This window comes from Theropithecus gelada, chromosome 5 (assembly GCF_003255815.1).
Source record: "Theropithecus gelada isolate Dixy chromosome 5, Tgel_1.0, whole genome shotgun sequence".
NCBI lineage: Eukaryota > Metazoa > Chordata > Mammalia > Primates > Cercopithecidae > Theropithecus > Theropithecus gelada.
The window spans coordinates 182,944,645-182,969,477 of NC_037672.1; the positions used below are offsets into that span (position 1 = coordinate 182,944,645).

The 24,833-nt window shown below is 41.2% G+C and overlaps 1 protein-coding gene across 1 annotated transcript; it reads left to right on the forward strand.

Moving 5' to 3' along the window:
- Window positions 1-1,116: 1,116 nt before the first annotated feature.
- Window positions 1,117-24,689, forward strand: TLR3 (toll like receptor 3). Its single transcript, XM_025386733.1, has 5 exons — window positions 1,117-1,213; window positions 16,117-16,564; window positions 18,371-18,562; window positions 21,862-23,714; window positions 24,237-24,689. The coding sequence occupies exons 2-5, from the start codon at window positions 16,124-16,126 to the stop codon at window positions 24,463-24,465; spliced, it is 2,715 nt and encodes a 904-aa protein (XP_025242518.1). The 5' UTR covers window positions 1,117-1,213; window positions 16,117-16,123; the 3' UTR covers window positions 24,466-24,689.
- Window positions 24,690-24,833: the final 144 nt, after the last annotated feature.

A 24,833-nucleotide genomic window follows, 5' to 3' on the forward strand; every position in this document is an offset into this window, starting at 1 on the left:
ATTAGTGAAGTTTCCTGGACATCTCCATGGATAGATGTGAGGGACAGTCACTTACTCAGGACATCTGTTTGCTTGTGGTATTATGTTTCAGATGTCACAAATGAAAGTCAGAGACATGTAGCCATGAGCCCAGTAACTACAAAGCGGTCTAGCTAAAGCTGGAGCCCACGGGAGGGTACTCTGCACCGTGATGTGCGCTTGTTTCTTGCCATCAGTTCTGCAATCAGTTCAAGCTAATGTCATGTCTCAGCCGTCCAGTTGTTTTATGACTTGTGTGATAGACGCGTATGGTGGTTTGTGGCGTGTCCTTAGGCAAGTCACTCACCTCTCTAGGTTTCGTTTTCCTGATTTCTCAAACAAGGGAGCGAGGTTAGGTGGTCTACAGTTCCTTCAACTGTGATATTTCACTGTGTAACAACATAGTTATAATATATCCTAGTACATCTGTAATGAAAAAAAGTGAGTTCATTTCTTAACAAGCGCATTCACTTAACTAGTTGGAGTCATTAAAGCGAATTAAGAACGAAATGCCTAGTTAATCTGAACTTTACTGGGCATACTGATTTGTTCCCTAACGCGTCTGACCATTGAAAAGTGGATCAGCAGGAATGGGACTGCCTCTCGGCTCTGCCATGATTGGCTCTTCCTTTGCTGTGAAACTCAGTTTCTTCCTGGATCAAGAGGTTAACTTCTGCCAGTGTTATTTTACAGCGTTGCAAAGAGATAAGCGCCAGACAGAAGAAGTGAAAGTACTTTAGCTTTGATTAGGGATTTTTTTTTCTGTCCCTGTGACCATACACTACCCAATTCTGACAGCTTTGCATGAGTCTAGCAGAAAATCAAGGGATTCACTGTTATTCGTTAACTTGTAGAGATCCAGACCCGTCCACATCAAATGGTGAGGTCCCCACTTTCGATTTCAGCTGTTGCTAAATCTGTGACCCTTTTAATGAAATCCAAGGATCTCAGCTTTAAAAAAGTTAAAATAAAATAAAAACAAGATGTTTCTCGAAGCAGTTTGAAACACCTCTCTGAGGTGTAGGAGATTGTTTTTGTTTTCTCCCTTTGCCCTTCTTGGAATGCACCAAACATAAAAGCATTTTTTTCAAGCTTTACTTTCACTTTCGAGAGTGCCGCCTATTTGCCACACATTTCCCTGATGAAATGTCTGGATTTGGACTAAAGAAAAAAGGAATGGCCAGCAGTCATCCAAGTAAGTGAAGGTGTTCATTTCACGTTCTTACTGGGCAGGGTCTCTCGTGCTGAGTGGAATTCGTTAGTAGAATGTGTATGGTTTTAACCTTCTTTGGTCTTTCTTGGATCTGGTGCTTGAAATCCAGTCAGAATCATTCAGGAAGGAAAGTGGAAGAACCGGGAGATGACATGGGCTTGGGAGAAGGGTATAACTCAGAATACAAGTAAAAGCACCAGTATCTGGTTAATTTGATCATCTATTTATGCAGTATTTAATTTTTTTCCTCTGTAGCATTCTGTACCTGGAAAAAACACATTAGGGAAGCTATGGAAATCATTTTGCAACACCTTTTTAACAAATCACATCTTTACCTTAAAGAAACAAAACTCCAAGATGTTAAAAGAGCGTGTCCCCTTTTGTTAGTTTTATTGGCAGGAGGGGAGACAGCAGCTGGCATTGTATGACAGTGTCTTGGCTAGGAGAGAACATTCAGGTGTGCCTAGGAGTAAGTAAATGGCTTTCTTTCACCTCACGAAGGATAATGGAAGAAGTGGGGAAGTGGAAAGATGTTCAGGTGTACAGGAAGATCAGAAACTGGCATTGGCAACTGTGGGTACTCGGGCGAAAATGGAGTTGGCTTCAGCAGGTTGACTCCCAGGTTTACAGATGATCATGCGCTGGTTTGTGTCTGCACAGGGGCGTGCCTATGTATTAACCTAATACAAAGGTTGCAAAGTTTACAAATCAAAGTATGAATAGTGGTTAACTCCAGGTAGTCTGAATCCAGACCCCATGTCCTAACCATGAGGCAACTTTGTCTCTCACTTGGACAAAGAATGTGGCTTCCATGTGCCCGTACAAAGTACTCCCAAAATTCTAAGGCCAAGTGAGACTCTTTTTCATTGTTTCTTCATTTTCTTTATTTCTGTTACATCTCATTCAACAGCAACTTTTTCTTCACTCTCATTTCGTCCTTTAACTGCATTTTTGCTTGTTTTACTGAAGCATGTCCTAGAATAACGTTTTCACACAGATCATATGGCTATGAACTTACTGCATTTTTGCATATCTCAACATACTCGTACCTTTTTCTTTAGTTATTCAGGTGGATGTGAAATTTTTTTTAATTTCATTTCATTTCATTTCATTTATTGATTTAGAGACAAGGTCTCGCTGTGTTGCCCAGGCTAAAGTAGAGTGGCAAGATTGTGGCTCACTGCAGCCTTGACCTCCCTGGCTCAAGCAATTCTCACACCTCAGTGTCCCGAGTAGCTGGGACCACAGATGTGAACCACTATGCTCAGCTAATTTTTAAAAACTTTTTGGTGGAGATGAGGTTTCCCTATGTTGCCCAGGCTGGTCCCAAACTCCTGGGCTCAAGGGATCCTCCAGCCTCAGCTTCCTAAAGTGATGGGATTCCAGGCATGAGCCACAGGTAATTTTTTGGCCTGGCCAAAGGTGATTTTCTTGTTTTTTAAAGACAGGGTCTTGCTCTGTTGCCCAGGCTGGAGTGCAGTGGTGTGATCATGATTCATTGCAGCCTTAACCTCCTGGGCTCAAGCGATCCTCTTGCCTCAGCCTCCGAAGTAGCTGGAACTACAGGCTTGTGCCACCACACTTGGCTAATTTCTAATTTTTTTTTTTTTTTTTTTTTTAGATATGGGGTCTCACTATGTTGCCCAGGCTAGTCTTGAACTCCTGGTCTCAAGTATCCTTCTGCCTACCCCTTCTGAAGTGCTGGGATTACAGGGATGAGCCACTCTACCCCTTGCCTGGATATGAAATTTTAAATTCAAAATAATTTTCTCTAAATGTTTGGAAAGCTTGTCTCTATTGTTTTCCAGTGGTTCATTATTGGGAGAACCTGCTCCTGATGTTTAACCTGGGTTCTTTTCTATTTCCCAAGTGTCTCAGCTGGGTTGAGAAATAAAGGGAAAGAGCACAAGAGAGAGAAATTTAAAGTTGGGTGTCCGGGGGAGACATCCCATGTCGGCAGGATCTGTGATGCCCCCCGAGCTGTAAAACCAGCAAGTTTTTATTAGTGATTTTCAAAAGGGGAGGGAGTGCATGAATAGGGTGTGGGTCACAGAGATCACATACTTCACAAGGTAATAAAATATCACAAAGCAAATGGAGGCAGGGCAAGATCACAGGACCACAGGATGGGGCAAAATTAAAATTGCTAATGAAGTTTCGGGCACGCATTGTCGTCGATAACATCTTATCAGGAAACAGGGTTTGAGAGCAGACAACCTGTGTGACAGAAATTTATTAGGTGGGAATTTTCCTCATCCTAATAAGCCTGGGAGCACTACAGGAGACCGGGGCTTATTTCATCCCTTCGGCTTCGACCATAAAAGACGGCACACGCTTCCAAAGGAGCCGTTTATAGACCTACCCTCAGAGCGCCTTCTCTTTCTCAGGGATGTTCCTTGCTGAGAAAAAGAATTCAGCAGCATTTCTCCTATTTGCTTATGAAAGAGGAGAAATATAGCTCTGTTCCGCCCGGCTCACCTGCGGCCAGTTCAAAGTTACCTCTCTTGTTCCCTGAACATCGCTGTTATCCTGTTCTGTTTTTTTTTTAAGATGCTCAGATTTCATATTATTCAAACACACATGCTCTACAAACAATTTGTGCAATTGATACAATCACAGGGTCCTGAGGCGACATTCATCCTCCTCAGCTTACGAAAAAGATGATGCCATTAAGAGATTAAAGTAAAGACAGGCATAGGAAAACACAAGGATATTGACTGGGGAAGTGATAAGTGTCCATGAAATCTTCACAATTTATGTTCAGAGATTACAGTAAAGACAGGTATAAGAAATTATAAAAGTATTAATTTGGGGAACTAATAAATGTCCATGAAATCTTCACAATTTATGTTCTTCCGCTGTGGCTTCAGCCGGTCCCTCCGTTCGGGGTCCCTGACTTCCCACAACATCTCTCCCTTTCTTTTTACATAAATGTGCCTTGGTGATGAAGGCTTGTTCGTTCTCTCGATTTTGACGCAGGATTCTTTGACTGGCCCGGGCACACTGAAAACAAGTCGATTAAACAGAGAAACATAATTCCAAAATTCACCACAGTAGAGTCCCCAGTAGACTTGATCCAAGTCGTGGGGTTCAATCCCTAAAGATTTTCTGCCACCTGATCTAAGGCCTCAGCTCCCGGCACAATGGATAAGTGAGCTTGAGAGGCTTCAAAAATTTGTTTCTTTAATTTAGTTATGTCCAATGATAAATTATCTTCCCTTCCCAGAAGGTGTCCCTTGACCATTTCCCATGAATGATCAGTCTCATTATAGGAATATGGGGTGATACAGAAATCAGAAGTATTCCAGTTGCATGGCATTTGCAAGTGATGTTCGAGACTCACTACCCGATCTCCAAGCCAAATAACAGATGGTCTTAAATCATTAATTTGATTAGCCAATTTTTGATCAATTCCTTGTTGAGAATTCCACATTTGGGTGGAATTGGCTTGCTAATTATTAACAAAATAAGCTGTTTGAATAGACTGATGTAACGCCATTCCGGCAGTGGTGGCCAGTGCAGTGACTGTAATGATCACAGCGATTATAGTGAAAACAAATCTCTTAGATCTTTTTAGAATTCGCTGTAACACTTCATTAATTAAATGTATCGAGGGAGAGGATTCCCAAGGTCTGGGCAAAATTACTGGAATCCAGATTCCTTCTCGAGCTCGAACCAACATTACACTTTTCCTGGAGTCAAAATGGGAGTTAATACAAGTGTACAAATGACGATTAATGCATTGGACAGTTTGATTGTTCGTCCAAATTTTTATATTTCCCACTAACAGCTTGTAAGGAGGCTTAACACAACTCTGTATGGGAATAGTCAGGTTGGAGGTAAGTAAAGCAGAATGTCTGGATCTACGTTGATACTGAGAGATGGGAGCAGTAGTGGGGACAACAGACAGAATAGTTTCCCCTTCCCATGCTCACAGTCCAGACATGGCAATAGCCAATTTCCAAAGTTCTGGGTGTTCTGGGCTCAGAATGGGGAGTATCATACTGGGCCTTGGCGCGGGGGGGAGGGGGGAGGGTAATGCCCTTATCTTCCCATTTTACGGGAAAGAATGAGCTGAACCTCCTATGCAAAGTAGAAGGATGATTCTCATTCTCCCGATAAGAAATAAAATAAGTAGCCTCCAGGCATTCCCTTCCGCCAGAGGAGCAATTGTTTCTTAAATAGCCCTTTGGTGCCCAGTCTATTACTAAACCATATGAGTCATTTTTAAATATTACTGTATGTGAGTTAACACAATCTTCCCAAATTAAAGTTTTAGATGGGCCCTCAAAATTTTTAGGGCATGGTTTTCCTGCAGGTTTGTATTGAAAGTATGGAGCATCTCCCATTACTCTCGCTTTCATTCGTTTTAAAGGAGAAAGGGAGCGGCCAGAGACCAAATGTCCGGGTTCCTCTGTAACTGATCTCTCCGGAAGATAAGCAGCCCACACTTGAGTTTCTAGATGAATACAACCAGGTGCATGTCCGAGGCACAGAGGCGGGTATTTATAACCCGTGGTAACATTAAAAGCAGTGCCTTCTCCTGGTTGAGCAGGCCAATGGTCATCTGTAGCTCCAGGCATCCACACACTATCATTAGTGCAGATTTCCACAGGAGCATCCATCCAGGTGAGAGGTCGAATAAGTGGAGGAAAAGGCACATAAGCCCAATAAGAATCATTATGTGTAGCAGGTAAATCAGTGTGAGAGGAAACTGGTGAGACAGAAAGTATAAAGAGGAGAATCATTAAATAAAACCCATTATAAGCGAGATTGAGTGCTGAAGGAGGAAGAGAAAAACAGAGGGATGTTATTTTTAGGCTAATAGAAATGGTGAGATTTTTAGGTTCATAAGGAGAAAAAGAAAGGTAATTAGAAGTGGGATTAGTTAGATGAGTCTCCATTGCCATCAGAGAGGATTGAATTAGACCCATTGTGATTTGGCATGACAGCTTCTAAGAAGTTGGCACAGATCTCACCACGTCTGAGGGCAATCTCTGACACAGACGTCTTTTCTCTGTGGGTTTTGTTTGATGATCTGGTGAAACCCAAGCACATCCTCTTTCCCATGTTAAGTAGAATTAAAGACAATATTTAAAGATTTGGGGAAATCCTGTAAGGCAGTAATCACAGCAATTAACTCTGCCTTTTGAGCAGAAGTATAAGAAGTAGGAATAAGCTTGTCTGTAGGACCTACATAGCTAGCATTACCATTGCTGGAGCCATCGGTGAACACTGCAACAGCCTCAGGAATGGGCTGATCTTTGGTTAGTCGAAGGACCAACCAAGATGTCATTTTTATAAAATCAAACAGTTCGTTTTTTGGATAATGATTGTTAATAACACCAATAAAATCAGCCAAGTGAATTTGCCACAGTGCTGAATGTTGAAAGGCAGCCTGAACTTTGAGCCGATTTAAAGGAACTACAATTAAATTCGGATCAAATACAGAAATTTGAAGTATTGTAGACTGAGTCTGGCCAATTATTACGGCAGTTTGGTCCAGATAGATAGACAAAGTTTTTGACACCGAATGAGGAAGAAAACACCACTCCACTAAATCATTATTTCGAACTGTTAGTCCAGTAGGGGAGTGTAATGAAGCGAAAACCAGAAGCTGAGAAGGCTGAGACGGCTGTCCTCTAGATAACTGGGTGGTCTGGATTCTTTCCTCTGCGGATTCCAGTTCTAGTGAAGCCTCAGGGGTCAAAGTCCTGGGACTGCAGAGATGGGACTTTCCCCGCAGAGTAGAAAACAAGTTCAATAGTGCATAGGTTGGAATGCCTAAAGTAGGTCTTAAATAATTAATGTTACCCAAAAGTTTTTGGAAGTCATTTAAAGTTTTTAAGGAATTTCTCCTAATTTGAATTTTTTTGAGGTTGGATGCATTGTTTATTCGACCATCATTTCTAAATATTGAACAGGAGTGGTCTGTTGAATTTTATCCTGGGCGGTGTGTAATCCAGCCTCAGTAACACGGCGGCTCAAAATTTGATAGCAGTCAATTAATTCTTTATCAGTGGGGGCACCAATTAAAATATCATCAATATAATGAAGAATATAGGCCTGGGGAAATTGGGCTCGAACCGGTAACAGCACCTATCCAACATAAAGCTGGCAGATTGTCAGGCTATTCAGGATTCCTTGAGGAAGTACTTTCCATTGATAACGAGCTGCAAGCTCCTGATTATTGATAGATGATACAGTAAAAGCAATTTTTTCACAATCCGATTCATGTAAAGCAATATGAAAAAACCAATCTTTAAGATCAGTGACTATAAGAGGCCAATGTTTAGGTATTGAGGCAGGGGCAGGCATGCTGGGCTGGACGGACCCCATAGGTTTCATTACAGCGTTAATGGCCCTTAAGTCGGTTACCATCCGCCACATGCCTGATTTCTTTTTTAGTGGAAACACAGGAGAATTCCAGGGGAAAAGAGAGGGTTCCACATTTTTAAGCTGTAACTGTTCAGAAACCAATTGAGTTAAAGTCTACAGTTTTTCAAAGCCTGATTGGGCATAAGTATCAGAGAAACGATCGGAACCTGTGAGCTGAGCCTGAGTAACTAGAATGCCATGAGTCCGATTTAGCTGAGCCTGCAGACAGGCCTCCTCTGACCACCAAGTACGAAATTGTAAATGCTGAGATGGGGTCAGAACAGCTTTTGTCAAAATGTCCCAGTCTAAAGGAAGCAAAGCAACCTCTGTACAAAAAGTTTGCAATACCATTTTAACCTAAGGAGAAGTAGGACCGTACTGAGTACACGCATCCCTAAATTTTTTTTTTAAAGTAAAATTGAGCAGCGCATATCGACGCAGACCAGAATGAGAGTGTGAGAAAGGGGAATTGAAGGAGTAGAAGAAGCAGAAGTATACCGGTGATTGCTGGCGTCCATGTGCGAAGAACCATACAAAGAAGCAGGCTGAGGGGATGGCAACGTGACCAGTTGAGGAACTGAAACGACAGGAGGGTGAGGGGCTGAAGTGGATAGGGGAAGGCCTGAGGAATTACAGGTAAATTGTAGTTTGGTCCCGGAGCCATTAGGTGACACCTAGAGACAAATGCTGCAAAGGTTTGAAGAGGGACGAATTAGCATATCTATGGTCCTGGGCTGTGTGAGTCACGGCCACGGCCACGGGAGCTGCAAGTACTTGCTCTTCGTGAAAAGAAGTAAGATCATCAAGGGGTAACGTTAAGCCAAAGTCACCAGAGTTAGACGTTGAATTTTCAGCATCATTAGGTGGAAGAGGAGTAGCTGAATGGAGAGGCTGATCAGATAACGAAGGCCGTGTGAGAGAAAAGTTGAGGAGGTATTAGGATGGCACTCACCAAGGCCCAATCATCCCAAGCGGTGACAGGAGCACAATTCCCTGTTGAGACAAAGTCCTGGAATGCTGTAAAAAGATCCAATACTTTTACATATACAGTTCCTTTTTTAGGAAACCAACGACAGTGTTTTTCCACCGCCCTGAATAGAGAGACCATATTTTCCATGGGCACCCAAATCATTCCTTGTTTTAACCAGAGTTTAATATAGAAGAGATAGGTATAATTTTTATACTCCGTGTGTCCCATAGTTAACCAGGATTATACACAGACTATTCACCATTCGTCAGGGAGTCGAACACACGTATCTGTGAACCAAGCCGATGTCGTTTCACCGCACCTGCCAAAAGGAGTCAGGTTCCCACATGCACTTAGGAAAAAAGAAAGACCACGTTAGCACCAGATATCGGGAGAACCCGCTCCCAATATTTAACGTGGGCTTTTCTGTTTCCTAAGTGTCTGGGCTGGGTTGAGAAATAAAGGGAAAGAGCACAAGAGACAGAAATTTAAAGCTAGGTGTCCAGGGGAGACGTCACATGTCAGCAGGATCCGTGATATTCCCCAGCAGTAAAACCAGCAAGTTTTTATTAGCGATTTTCAAAAGGGGAGGGAGTGCATGACTAGGGTGTGGGTCACAGAGATCACACACTTCACAAAGTAATAAAATATCACAAAGCAAATGGAGGCAGGGCGAGATCACAGGACCACAGGATGAGGCGAAATTAAAATTGCTAATGAAGTTTCGGCATGCTTTGTGGTCGATAACATCTTATCAGGAAACAGGGTTTGAGAGCAGATAACCTGTCTGACCAAAATTTATTAGGGAGGAATTTCCTCGTCCTAGTCAGCCTGGGAGCGCTACAGGAGACCAGGGCTTATTTCATCCCTTCGGCTTCGACCATAAAAGACCATAAAAGCCCGCTTTGAGAGGGCCATTCATAGGCCTACCCTCAGGGCGCATTCTCTTTCTCAGGGATGAGACCATCCTGGCTAACAGGGTGAAACCCCGTCTCTATTAAGAAATACAAAAAACTAGCCGGGCGAGGTGGCGGGCGCCTGTAGTCCCAGGTAGTCGGGAGGCTGAGGCCGGAGAATGGCGTGAACCCGGGAGGCGGAGCTTGCAGTGAGCTGAGATCCGGCCACTGAACTCCAGCCTGGGCGACAGAGCGAGACTCCGTCTCAAAAAAAAAAAAAAAAAAAAAGAATTCAGCGATATTTCTATTTGCTTATGAAAGAGGAGAAATATAGCTCTGTTCCATCCAGCTCACCGGCTGCCAGTTCAAACTTACCTCTCTTGTTCCCTGAACATCGCTGTTATCCTGTTCTTTTATTTTTAAGATGCGCAGATTTCATATTGTTCAAACACACATGCTCTACAAACAATTTGTGCAGCTGATACAATCACAGGGTCCTGAGGTGACATTCATCCTCCTCAGCTTACAAAGAAGATGATGAGATTAAGAGATTAAGGTAAAGACAGGTATAGGAAAACACAAGGGTATTGATTGGGGAAGTGATAAGTGTCCATGAAATCTTCACAATTTATGTTCAGAGATTACAGTAAAGACAGGTGTAAGAAACTATAAAAGTATTAACTTGGGGAACTAATAAATGTCCATGAAATCTGTACAATTTATGTTCTTCTGCCGCGGCTTCAGCTGATCCCTCTGTTCAGGGTCCCTGACTTCCCGCAACAGTTCACGTTACTGATGAGAAGTTTTTTATTAATCAAGATCTCTTTTCTTTGGAAATGAAGGCTTTAGGATTTTTGTGTGCATGGTTGCAATTCTGAAATTTCATAAGATTCTCTCCACGTCTGTTCCTCTTTCACTCCTCCCGCCTAGCATTAGGCGAGCTTTGCCCACTGATGAAATGTCTTCAGATGGGGAAAGTCCTTCAGTCATTCAGGGATATGCTTTGTAATGGATTAGTCCTTCTCAGCAATTCTGACCTCTAGCCGGAGCCCTACCAGAGGGGCACCTTTCGCCTAAGCAAGGAGAATGTATCGTAGGGACTTTACCTGTGAGTTGGTAAGTAGAGGTAGGAAGTTCTGAAGGAACTGGAAGAGAGGTTTGGGAGACTGTGAGAGAGGAGGCAGGTGGGGAACTGGTCCCTGGCATTCGAGAGGTATCATTGCCAGCCCTGCATTCTTCATGCACCTGGGCAAGTCAGCAACGTGCATCCTTGCTGGCCTGGCTGTGGCATTCCTCATGGCCTGTGGATATAAAGAATGTGCACAGCTCTACAATGATTAGTGCCAGAATTGTAAAAGCCATGAGATGGGAATACTAGTTTATAGAAGCCAGTTTTTTTTTTTTCTGTTTCTGAGAACTAAATTAGAATACTAGTAAAATCACTATTTTTAAGTATATTAGAATAATTCTAAATACTCACATTAGTTCTGTTTTCCTAGGATTAGTCACCTAAGACAATTTTATTATCTGAAACTTATCTGGAGTAATTTTTGTGTCATGACTTTTAGATCTTGTGGAATATCTGTTTAGATATCATTACCATTACTTCATCTCCATACTTCGTGGGTGTATTTGATTTTTTAAAATACCTGAAATTAGGCTGTTGGTCACACCAGAGAGTATCACATTGGGTACACATCCCACCAAAATAAAGTGTGACAATGTGTGGAGATAAGAGTGGCTTTCCTGAGCTGATTAAATGCCCGTGGAAAACTACCGTATGAGTGCATTCTCACACTGCTCTACAGAAACACCTGAGACCGGTCAGTTACAAAGAAAGAGGTTTAACTGGCTGATGGTTCTGTAAGGTGTTCGGGCAGCATGGCAGCCTCTGCTTCTGGGGAAGCCTCAGGGAGATTTACCCATCACAGAAGGCAAAGCTGGAGCTGGAACCTTCACATGGCCAGAGCAGGAAGAAGAGAGAAGGAGAAGGCATCACACACTTTATTTATTTATTTATTTATTTATTTATTTATTATTTTAGGGGGAGCGGGAGCGAAGTTTCGCTCTGTTGCCCAGGCCGGAGTGCCATGTGGTGGGATCTCGGCTCACTGCAACCTCTGCCTCCGTAGTTCAAGCGATTCTCCTGCCTCAGCCTTCCCAGTAGCTGGGATTACAGGCGCCCGCCACCATGCCCAGCTAATTTTTGTATTTTAGTAGAGACAGGGTTACACCATGTTGGCCAGGTTGGTCTTGAACTCCTGATCTCAGGTGATCTGCCTGCCTTGGCCTCCCAAAGTGCTGGGGTTACAGGCATGAGCCACTGCACCCGGCCACCACACACTTTTAAATGACTGAATCTCATAAGAATTCACTCACTCATTATCAGGAAAACAGTACCGAGAGGGTGGTGCTAAACCAACTGTGAGAACTCCGCCCCATGAGCCAGTCACCTCCCACCAGCCCCCACCTCCAACACTGGGGATTACAATTCGACATGTGATTTGGGTGGAGACACAGGGCCAAACCATATCAACTATGTATTCAACATATATTTATTTCTTCAGAGCCAACAAAGTGGCAGGCGTTGTTCTAGACACAGACAACACCGTATGGAATAAGAACTATGTCCTCTACTATTATAGCTTCACATTCTAGTGAGAAGCAATAATTAATAATAAAGAATACACAACATTGGATAATTTCCATCAACCATGGCACAGAAAAAGCAATCTAGAAGAAGAGCAAGATGGGAGGGTTTGCACTTTGAACTTCAAGACTTGTTATAAAGCTAAAGTAATCCGAACAATGTGGTATTGGCCTAAGAACTGACAATTATTTCAGTGGAAGAGAGTAGACAGCCCAGAAATAGACCCCCACTTAAAACATTTATTCGGTTTCTAAGGAAGGCACAGAACAGTCCAGTGGGGGAAAGAAAGTCTCTTTAAAAAATGGCCTGACTTGGCCAGGCACGGTGACTCACATCTATAATTCCAGCACTTTGGGAGGCCAAGGTGGGTGGATTACCTGAGGTCGGGAGTTCAAGACCAGCCTGGCCAACATGGTGAAACCCCGTCTCTACTAAAAATACAAAAATTAGCCGGGCATGGTGGCGGGCGCCTGTAGTTCCAGCTACTCGGGAGGTTGAGGCAGGAGAATCACCTGAACCTGGGAGGTGGAGGTTGCAGTGAGCCAAGATCGCGCCACTGCACTCCAGCCTGGGCGACAGAGCGAGACTCCATCTCGAAAGAAAAAGGTCTGACTGACTGGGTATACACACAAAATACCGTGACTCCTACTTCATGCATACACAATAATTAATTTAGGAAAGATCACAGACCTTAACATAAAAGCTAACACCATAAAGCTTTTTAGAGGAGAGTATCTAAGTAGGAGAAGTTTCTTAGAGAAGACACAGAAACAACAAAAATAAAAGAGAAAATGATAAGCTAGACTTCATCATAATTAAGAAGACATTAGTAAGAAAATAAACAGGCAACCCACACACTGGGAATAAATATTTACAAAATAGGAATCTGACAAAGGACTGATACTGCGATATGTAAAAAATTCCTACAACAGAATAATAAAAAGGAAACAATCGAATAGATGAGCAAAATATTTGAATATATAAGGGAAGATAAATGAACAATAAGCACATGAAAATTGTTAAATATTATTAGTCCGTAGGGAAATGCAAATTAAAAGCATAATTGGCCGGGCGCGGTGGCTCAAGCCTGTAATCCCAGCACTTTGGGAGGCCGAGACGGGCGGATCACGAGGTCAGGAGATCGAGACCATCCTGGTTAACACAGTGAAACCCCGTCTCTACTAAAAATACAAAAAAAACTTAGCCGGGCGAGGTGGCGGGCGCCTATAGTCCCAGCTACTCGGGAGGCTGAGGCAGGAGAATGGCGGGAACCCGGGAGGCGGAGCTTGCAGGGAGCTGAGATCCGGCCACTGCACTCCAGCCTGGGTGACAGAGCGAGACTCCGTCTCAAAAAAAATAAAAAATAAAAATAAATAAATAAATAAATAAAAGCATAATTGGCTATCACTACATACTCACCAGAATGACTAAAAATAATAAATAAAAAAAGGCACCAAATGTTGTCAGGGAAGTTGGTGGTGCGATACTTTCCCAAAAGATCTGGCAGTTTCTCATAAAATCAAACGGCCTCACCAAATGGCCCAGCCATTCCAATCCTAGTAATTTACCCCAAAGAAATAGAACACAGTCACGTGTTGCTTAATTATGGGGCTACATTCTGAGAAATGCATTGTGGGAACATCAAAGGGAGTGCTTACACAAAACTAGACAGTACGGCCTGTGGCACCCAGGCTGCAAAATCAGACAGCCAGCCTGTGACTGCACTGAATACTGGAGGCAGTTGTAACACAATGGGAAGTACTTGTGTATCTAAACATAGAAAAGGTAAGTGAAAATGTGGTAGGAAAGATTACAAATGGCACTTCCATAGGGCACTTAGCACAAATGGAGCTTGCAGGACTGGAAGCGGCTCTGGGTGAGTCTGTGAGTGGGTGGTGAGTGAATGTAAAGGCCTAGGACATGGCTGTGCACCACTGCAGACTTTATGAACACTATACACTTAGGTTATACTAAACCTATTTAAAAATCATACTTTCTTCAATAATAATTAACTTACTATAACTGTTTTACTTTATAAATGTTTTAGTTTTTCAAGACTTTTTGACTCTTGTAATAATGCTTGGTTTAAAACAAACACATTGTACACCTATACAAAAGTATTTTCTTTCTTTATATTCTTATTTTATAAGCTTTTTTCTACTTTTAATTTTCTTCTTTTTTTTTTTTAACTTTTTAAACGTTTTTGTTAAAAACAAAGACAGAAACACACACATTAGCCTAGGCCCGCTCAGAGTCAGGATCTTCAATGTCACTGCCTTCCACCACGTCATGTCCCACTGGAAGGTCTTCAGGGGCCACAACATGCATGGACCTGTCGTCTCCTATGAGAACAGTGCCTTCTTCTGGAATCCCTCCTGAAGGACTTGTCTGAGGCTGTTTTACAGTTAACTTAAAAAAAAATAAGTAGAAGGAGTACATTCTAAAATTATGACAAAAAGTATAGTAAATACATAAATCAATAACATTCATTTATTATCATCAACTATTATGCACTGTACATAATTGTGTGTGCTATATTTTATATAACTAGTAGTATAGTAGGTTTGTTTATACCAGCATCACTATATACATGTGAGGAATGCATTGCACTATGATACTATGACAGCTACATTAGTAGGTGATAAGAATTTTTCAGTTACATTATGATCTGCAGTGAATATTTATTTATATGATTGTAAAATTTATATGATTGTAAAATTGAGGCTGGGCACTTTGGCTCATGCCTGTAATCCTGGCATTTTATGAAGCCAAGGCTGGAGGATCACTTGATGTCAAAAGTTTGAGACCAGCCTGGGCAACACAGCGAGACCCTATCTCTCTGTAAAATTTTAAAAAATAATAAAAAATTAGCTGGGTGTGGTGGTACATGCCTGTAGTCCCAGCTACTTGGGAGGCTGCGGTGGGAGGAGCCCTTGAGCCCGGGAGTTGGAGGCTGCAGTGAGCCGTGATAGCACCACTGTACTCTAGCCTGGGCAACAGAGCGAGACCTTGTCTCTAAAAATAAATAAATAAACACAAATAATTTTTAAAATTGTAAATGATATTTACTGACTTTAGATTTTCTGGATTGATGTAGGCCAAGGACCTCATATGTAATCAGAGTTTCAGGATAACATGCTAACATTTCACATCTTGACAATGTCAAGCAATGTTATAGCTGACAGTTTTAGGAAATGTAAGAATGGAAGAAATGTGGAGAAAAATGTACTTATTTATTTTAAATAAAATAAAAATTAACTGGCTGGGCACGGTGGCTCACACCTGTAATCCCAGCACTTTGGGAGGCTGAAGTGGGCAGATCACGAAGTCAAGGGATGGAGAGCATCCTGGCCAACATGGTGAAACCTCGTCTCTACTAAAAATACAAAAAATTAGCCGGGAGTGGTGGCGGGCGCCTGTAATCCCAGCTACTTGGGAGGCTGAGGCAGGAGAATCGCTTGAACCCGGGAGGTGGAGATTGCAGTGAGCTGAGATCGCGCCATTGCACTCCAGCCTGGTGACAGAGCGAGACTCTGTCTCAAAAACAAAACAAAACAAAACGAAAACAAAAACAAACAAACAAAATTAACTAAAGAGAAGTGAAGAGAATGAAGGAAAAATATAATTAAATTCCTTATCTTTATAGTGAAATCAGTAAATGAAGAAATAGAAGGGCAAGAATATTAAGTTTATGGAGGTAATCATGAGAATTACAGATAGAACCTATCAAAAGAGAGACATTGCCGCTGCAACTGGGATCAAGGTGAAGGATGGGAAGGAAGTTTGGATGTTCTGTTTTTTACCTTTCTGTACTGTTTGAAATGTTTCTGTTTGATGTATTACTTGTATAATATGCACTTGTAGGGCATAAGAGTATGAGTCGTAATATACATAGTCATATTTTGGTGGTATATTTTACAAGGAATATACCAATGCATTTGAAAGTCATCTGCTATTAATATTGCTCATACATTTTAATGTTTCTTCTATACAGCAGAATCATGAGACAGACTTTGCCTTATATCTACTTTTGGTGGGGACTTTTGCCCTTTGGGATGCTGTGTGCATCCTCCACCAACAAATGCACTGTTAGCCAAGAAGTTGCTGACTGCAGCCACCTGAAGTTAACTCAGGTACCCGATGATCTCCCCACAAACATAACAGTGTTGAATCTTACCCATAATCAACTCAGAAGATTACCAGCTGCCAATTTTACAAGATACAGCCAACTAACTATCTTGGATGTAGGATTTAACTCCATCTCAAAACTGGAGCCAGAATTGTGCCAAAAACTTCCCATGTTAAAAGTTTTGAACCTCCAGCACAATGAGCTATCTCAACTTTCTGATAAAACCTTTGCCTTCTGCACGAATTTGACGGAACTCCATCTCATGTCCAACTCAATCCAGAAAATTAAAAATAATCCCTTTGTAAAGCAGAAGGTAAGATGAAAATGTCTATTGTTACTAATGTTTTAAAGTCACTTATCCATCCTTAGACTTACTATCTAAACATCAAAGTAAGAAAAAGGAAGAAATTTGATCTAATCCAATTTGCCACAAATATTGCCATTATAATAGAAAATGCTTCCAAAAGAGAAAATGTACTCTTAAATCAGTTTCATCCTTAATTTTCAATGTTTGCCTCTCTCGCTTTTTCCCATTAGAAACAGAACTTAGATGCAAGAGGTAGAAGTAATGAACAGAGAAGAATCAGAATATCCCATAAGAACATGGACACTAAACTTTCAATGCTGCTGATTTAGTATGTGAAGTCATGAAAAAAGTCTAGAGTCCAAATTCTGACTTAAATAAAATTAACAAATTGATACAATGATCAAGTGAATTGTTCAACTAAAAATTACCTACTCCTGGTTTAAGAAATCTCAGTGGCTATTTCAATGACTTGTTCAATAGTGGTGTCACTTTTTCAATGACGGCTACCTTTTTCTTTTCAACACTTTGCTTGAATTTTAGTTTGTTTTTTTTTTCTTTTCTTTTTAGTTGACATTTAATAATTGTACATATTTATGAGATCTAGAATGCAGATCTTTCAATATGTGTATACAATGTGTAATGATTAAATCAGGGTGATTATCATATCCATCATCTCAAATGTTTCCCATTTGTGTTGTGAACATTCAAAATACCCTCTTCTAGCTTTTAAAAAAATACAATAAATCATAGTTAACCATATTCACCCTACAATGCTTTAGAGCACCAGAAAACAAACAAACAAACAAACAAAACGCATGCGATTGTTTCTAAATCTGAGGCAATTATTAAGTGTTTTTCTTTAACCAAAGTGATTTTCAAGTTACTTCATTTTATGGTCTTACAAAAAATTGAGCATTGCTCTTCCTCAGATGCCAAGAATAGTCTACAAATGTAAATATGCTGTGAAACGTAAAGTGATTTGCTCCTTGGCTATTTTAAATCTTCTCTTGGGTCTTCTTAGAGTCTAATGTGGATGAAATATCTTCAAATACAAAGGCCTCAAAATCTTGCTAGAGAAGTCATTGTAAAATGTTATTTTTGTAAAGACTTAAATTAAAAAACTTGCTTCTCGTTAATAGAGATTACATTAGATTTTGCCTTAACTGGTATCATCAGCTTTTCCTTACCTTTTGCCTGAATTTGAAGCATACATATTCAAAAGTAGCAAAGGGTGATAAAACATCCCACAGTACTGACAAGCAAACAAAAGTTAATATTCTGTACTAGTCATGATCCAAAATTTATATAACTATGAATCTTTCTCAGTATAAAAATCTATTTAAAATTTCATAGATGGCAAAATTCTACTCATGTTTTTAAAGAAAACATTCTGTTCTTTTTTCTGATACTTATTTTCAAGGTGAATGCATGACACTGTGTTTGATAAGCCACGTGAAAATCCTTGCATCATAAGTAAATGGTTATGAAAAATAAGTTTATAAATTAGCAATGTTCCTTATATCATAAGTAAGCTTAAATCCTTCTTATTTTGGTAAGAGAAATAAAATGATTCTTGAAGTAAGAAATAAAATCCTTCCTACAATGGTTTCAAGGGTAACCATCACAAAGATTATAACATAACAAAGATTAATCAGAACAAAGATTTTTTATTATGCTTACTGTTAGTATTCTACAGAATGATACAGAGGTGTTGATTTTGTTGTTGAAATATTTTTAAGATGTATTTACATTTAAAAGAACTGTTTTTGACACCAAGACTCTAACATATGCTTATTATTTTTTTCCCTTCAGAATTTAATCACATTAGATCTGTCTCATAATGGCTTGTCATCTACAAAATTAGGAACTCAGGTTCAGCTGGAAAATCTCCAAGAGCTTCTATTATCAAACAATAAAATCCAAGCGCTAAAAAGTGAAGAACTTGGTATCCTTGCCAATTCATCTTTAAAAAAGTTAGAGTTATCATCGAATCAAATTAAAGAGGTAAGAAGTAAGCTAAAATTATTTTGCATTCTGCCTTTAAGGTGGGTAGTCCCTATCTGTGTCACAGACACAGGAATCTGACGTTCTCTAGCCTTTGCCTGTCTTCCAGCATTCCTTCACACCTACTGCTTGGGGGCATTGGTGCCACCCTCGTGAGAGCTCAGGCAGCCCCAGGAGAGGTCCGGAGACGGGACTCTGCGGTCCTGCAGCACTGGGTGGAACCCCCGTGCCATGACCTTGGGAACATCCTTAACCTCTCTGAGTCTGTGTCCTCACTTGCAAAGTGGAAATAGTGCTCTCTGTCACACAAACTCTCTGAAAGAATTATCAATAAAAGAGTACGATGGTCAAGAGCCCCAGGTTCACAGTTGGGTTAGCTGGCCTGGTCTCTGGGCTTTGTCTTTTAACCATCGTGTTATCAGGCAAGTTATTCAAGTTCTCCCTCTCCAGCCTCCCAGCTTTCGAACGGGCGTGATAATGACTCTACCTCACAGGACTGTGTGGTAAAGAATTTAGGACCGTGTCTGGCATAGGCAGGACTCAGGAAATGACAAGCAGCCCTATGTTGTTATAAAAACCTTCCTACAATGAAGTCAGCTTAAATAACTGACAGGACTGTCTCTTTTTGGAATCATGATCTTCAGGCTAATCATTTGCTGTCACGGGGGAGCAACAACTATCTGGACGGGTGGCACAGGGGTAAAAGAATTTACCAAGACAGTTGTAGGTGGAGAAAGGCATGTTTGTTAGTGAAAGTAGGAAACTACATTGCGAGAAGGCAACGGGCATTTCAGCAAGCGAAGCTGACTACAAAGAAACAAAGGCTGCTGGGGATTTTACAGGATTTTGTTCATGCTGAAGAGGGCTCTGTGCAGCACGGACAGCGCCCAGGTTGCAGTGGGTTAACTCGCAGGGCCCTGGGGATAGCTGGGCACAGGAAGACTGTTACTCGCACAGGAGGGCTATGTGTCCTGGATCATGAAGAAAGAAATAACTTACCTGCTCTTTTGCTTTCTCTCGGTCCTGTCGACTGACTCCTTTTCCCTAAATAGGATTCCGCATTTTCACATACAGGTTGTCTGTATTTTACACTCATTTTGTTCCAGGCTACAAGACTACTGGAAATCCTTACTTACAACTCGATTCATTTTCAGACATAAAAATAAATGGCGTACAAATTTATCCTGAGATATTAAGATGTTTTGTGCAAGCTATTCATTTTATTTTTTTAAACAGCATTTTCTATGATTAAGACATTTATGATAGTAATGGTATTAAATATATCAATAAATGAGAAACAATAATAATAAGGGGTGATTAAAAAAAAATCACTCAAATGTCCATAGTCAGAAACAACCATGGTTAGCATTTGGGTACATTTATCCCTGGCTTTTCTCCAAATAATTATAAGGAAAAACAACAGCTTAAATTCTTACTGTACTGAAATTCATACTGTTTTTTTAAATCCTTAAGGCACTTAACTGTGTGTCAAGTACTGTGATAAATTTTAAAAAAATTTTATGTATATAGTAGTTTTAATCAACTTACTCTTAGTTTCTTTTCTTTTCTTTTCTTTTTTGAGACTCAGTTTCGCTCTTTGTTGCCCAGGCTGGAGTGCAATGGCACGATTTGGACTCACTGCAACCTCCAACTCCCAGGTTCAAGCTATTCTCCTGTCTCAGCCTCCCGAGTAGCTGGGATTACAGGTGCCCACCACCACGCCTGGCTAATTTTTGTATTTTTAGTAGAGACGGGGTTTCACTGTGTTGGCCAGGCTGTCTCGAACTCCTGACCTCAGGCGATCCGCCTGCCTTGGCCTCCCAAACTGCTGGAATTACAGGCGTGAGCCACCGCATCCGGCCTAATCAACTTATTCTTAATTGTCATTTTCACAAAAGAAAACTGAGATGAAGAAAGTTAACGTGACATATCTCAGGCCCCACAGGATCCACCTGGGACAGAGCTGGGTTTCTGGCTCGCTGGGACCGGAGGCCCTGCTCCTAACAGTTGTGCTATATCGCCCACCGAAGATCATGGTGTCTCCTGCTCTTTAGATTTAATATGATATCATGAACATCTCCCATACAATTAAGAATCATTCCAAAGCTAAATTTTACTGCCTGTAAAATAGTGCTATCATGTAGATTTATCATACTTAATTTCATAATTTTCGGCTTTGCATTTTAACTCATTTGTTTATGACAAAGCACCCTTTCTTCTACACTTCTCTTTTTTTCCATTAGCCTTACCGTCCCCCAAGTGACACATTACAAATCAGAGCCCCACCAGGCTGGGTGCGGTGGCTCACGCCTGTAATCCCAGCACTTTGGGAGGTCGAGATGGGGGTGGATCATGAGGTCAGGAGTTCAAGACCTGCCTGGCCAGCATGGTGAAATCCCGTCTTTACTAAGAATACAAAAAAATTAGCCAGGCGTGGTGGCAGTCGCCTCTCATCTTAGCTACTCAGGAGGCTGAGGCAGGAGAATCGCTTGAACCCAGGAGGCGGGGGTTGCAGGGAGCTGAGATCGCACCACTGCACTGCAGCCTGGGGGACAGAGCGAAACTCTGTCTCAAAAAAAGAAAAGAAAAGAAAAGAGTGACTTCATGGCAGTCCATGAGTGACTTCATGAGCAGTTTATTCATCACAATTGTTCTCATGGTGATAAAGAAAAAGTATCAGGAGATTGATCCTGGACTGGAAGGTCAGAGAAGTCTCCTTGAAAAGGTGGCATCTAAGCTGAGGCTGTGAATGCTGAGCAGAAGCTAGCCAGTGGCCAGGGGAGTCAGAGGTTGGAGCAAGAGGTGGGCGCTGTAAGGAAGGACTTGTGCATTAGAGGAAGGGGGAGAAATGCTCTGCCCACAGGATGTGGTGAAGGGTGAGTAGAGATGGAGTAAAGAACTGCATTGAGTCGGGCGCGGTGGCTCATGCCTATAATCCCAGCACTTTGGGAGGCCGAGGCGGGTGGATCACAAGGTCAGGAGTTCGAGACCAGCCTGGCCAACAAGGCGAAACCCCGTCTCTACTAAAAATACAAAATTAGCTGGGCGTGGTGGCGGGCGCCTGTAATGCCAGCAACTCAGGAGGCTGAGGAAGGAGAATTGCTTGAACTCGGGAGGCGGAGGTTGCAGTGAGCTAAGATGGCTCCACTGCACTCTAGCCTGGGCGACAGAGTGAGACTCCATCTCAGGAAAAAACGAAAACAAAAACAAAAACAAAAAAACAGAACTGCATCTAAGCTTTTCAACAGCCTTACAGAGTCTGTGCTTTTGATTGTTAACCTCTGTTTTTCCACCTTTAGTTTTCTCCAGGGTGTTTTCACGCAATTGGAAGATTATTGGGCCTCTTTCTGAACAACGTCCAGCTGGGTCCCAGCCTCACAGAGAAGCTATGTTTGGAATTAGCAAACACAAGCATTCGGAATCTGTCTCTGAGTAACAGCCAGCTGTCCACCACCAGCAATACAACTTTCCTGGGACTAAAGTGGACAAACCTCACTATGCTCGATCTTTCCCACAACAACTTAAATGTGATTGGTAACGATTCCTTTGTTTGGCTTCCACATCTAGAATATTTCTTCCTGGAGTATAATAATATACAGCATTTGCTCTCTCACTCTTTGCACGGGCTTTTCAATGTGCGGTACCTGAATTTGAAACGGTCTTTTACTAAACAAAGTATTTCCCTTGCTTCGCTCCCCAAGATTGATGATTTTTCTTTTCAGTGGCTAACATGTTTGGAGCACCTTAACATGGAAGATAATGATATTTCAGGTATAAAAAGCAATATGTTCACAGGATTGATAAACCTGAAATACTTAAGTCTATCCAACTCCTTTACAAGTTTGCAAACTTTGACAAATGAAACATTTGTATCACTTGCTTATTCTCCCTTACACATACTCAACCTAACCAAGAATAAAATCTCAAAAATAGAGAGTGGTGCCTTCTCTTGGTTGGGCCACCTAGAAGTACTTGACCTGGGCCTTAATGAAATTGGGCAAGAACTCACAGGCCAGGAATGGAGTGGTCTAGAAAATATTTTCGAAATCTATCTTTCCTACAACAAGTACCTGCAACTGACTAAGAACTCCTTTGCCTTGGTCCGAAGCCTTCAACGACTGATGCTCCGAAGGGTGGCCCTTAAAAATGTGGATTGCTCTCCTTCACCATTCCAGCCTCTTGGTAACCTGACCATTCTGGATCTAAGCAACAACAACATAGCCAACATAAATGATGACATGTTGGAAGGTCTTGAGAAACTAGAAATTCTGGATTTGCAGCATAACAACTTAGCACGGCTCTGGAAACACGCAAACCCTGGTGGTCCTGTTTATTTCCTAAAAGGTCTGTCTCACCTCCACATCCTTAACTTGGAGTCTAATGGCTTTGACGAGATCCCAGTTGAGGTCTTCAAGGATTTATCTGAACTAAAGATCATTGATTTAGGATTGAATAATTTAAACACACTTCCAGAGTCTGTCTTTGATAATCAGGTGTCTCTAAAGTCATTGAACCTTCAGAAGAATCTCATAACATCAGTTGAGAAGAAGGTTTTCGGGCCAGCTTTCAGGAACCTGAGTAACTTAGATATGCGCTTTAATCCCTTTGATTGCACATGTGAAAGTATCGCCTGGTTTGTTAACTGGATTAACAAGACCCATGCCAACATCCCTGAGCTGTCAAGCCACTACCTTTGCAACACTCCACCTCACTATCATGGGTTCCCAGTGAGACTTTTTGACACATCATCCTGCAAAGACAGTGCCCCCTTTGAACTCCTTTTCATGATCAATACCAGTATCCTGTTGATTTTTATCTTTGTTGTACTTCTCATCCACTTTGAGGGCTGGAGGATATCTTTTTACTGGAATGTTTCAGTACATCGAGTTCTTGGTTTCAAAGAAATAGACAGACAGACAGAACAGTTTGAATATGCAGCATATATAATTCACGCCCATAAAGATAAGGATTGGGTCTGGGAACATTTCTCTTCAATGGAAAAGGAAGACCAATCTCTCAAATTTTGTCTGGAAGAAAGGGACTTTGAGGCAGGTGTTTTTGAACTGGAAGCAATTGTTAACAGCATCAAAAGAAGCAGAAAAATTATTTTTATTATAACACACCATCTATTAAAAGACCCATTATGCAAAAGGTAGGTAAACATTGTGAAATTTTAAGTGTGTACTTGCTTTTCAATTAAACTTTTTTTTTTTTTGGATGGAGTCCCACCCTGTTGCCCAGGCTGGAGTGCAGTGGTGTGATCTCAGGTCACTGCATCCTCCACCTCCCGGGTTCAAGTAATTCTCCTGCCTCAGCTTCTCGAGTAGCTGGGATTACAGGTGCGTGCCCCCACGCCTGGCTAATTTTTGTATTTTTAATAGAGATGGGGTTTCACCATGTTGCCAGGCTGGTCTTGAACTCCTGGCCTCAGGTGATCTGCCCACCTGCCTCCCAAAGTGCTGGGATTCCAGGCGTGAGCCACCACACCCGGCTTCAATTAAACTTTTAAATATTACCAATATTACTCAACTCAAAGAATTTTAAAAATAAAATTAAGAAAAAAAACCCCTGAGTTTCAGTAACAGCTTAAACTCTGTTACAGACTATTTTAAATAGTAGTGATTCTGGCTGTTAAGAACTGTGTATTAATTCTTCGACACTTTTCTTTACTTAGATTCAAGGTACATCATGCCGTTCAACAAGCTATTGAACAAAATCTGGATTCCATTATATTGATTTTCCTTGAGGAGATTCCAGATTATAAACTGAACCATGCACTCTGTTTGCGAAGAGGAATGTTTAAATCTCACTGCATCTTGAACTGGCCAGTTCAGAAAGAACGGATAGGTGCCTTTCATCATAAACTGCAAGTAGCACTTGGATCCAAAAACTCAGTACATTAAATTTATTTAAATATTCAATTAGCAAAGGAGAAACCTTCTCTATTTAAAAAGTTCCATGGCAAATTTAAGTTTTCCATAAAGGTGTTATAATTTGTTTATTCATATTTGTAAGTGATTATATTCTATCACAATTATATCTCTTCTAGGAAAATGTATCTCCTTATTTCAGGCCTATTTTTGACAACTGACTAAATTTTACCCAAAATAAACACAGAAGCACATAAGAACATTCTCTACTGATAAATACACGATCGGCCACTGAGCCTGTGACAACTTAAGGAGTTTTAAAACATTTCTCATTTTTAGAAAAGTTAGAGTTACATTAGGGTTTGTGATGATCTTTTCGTTTTTTGGATACACTTAAAAGA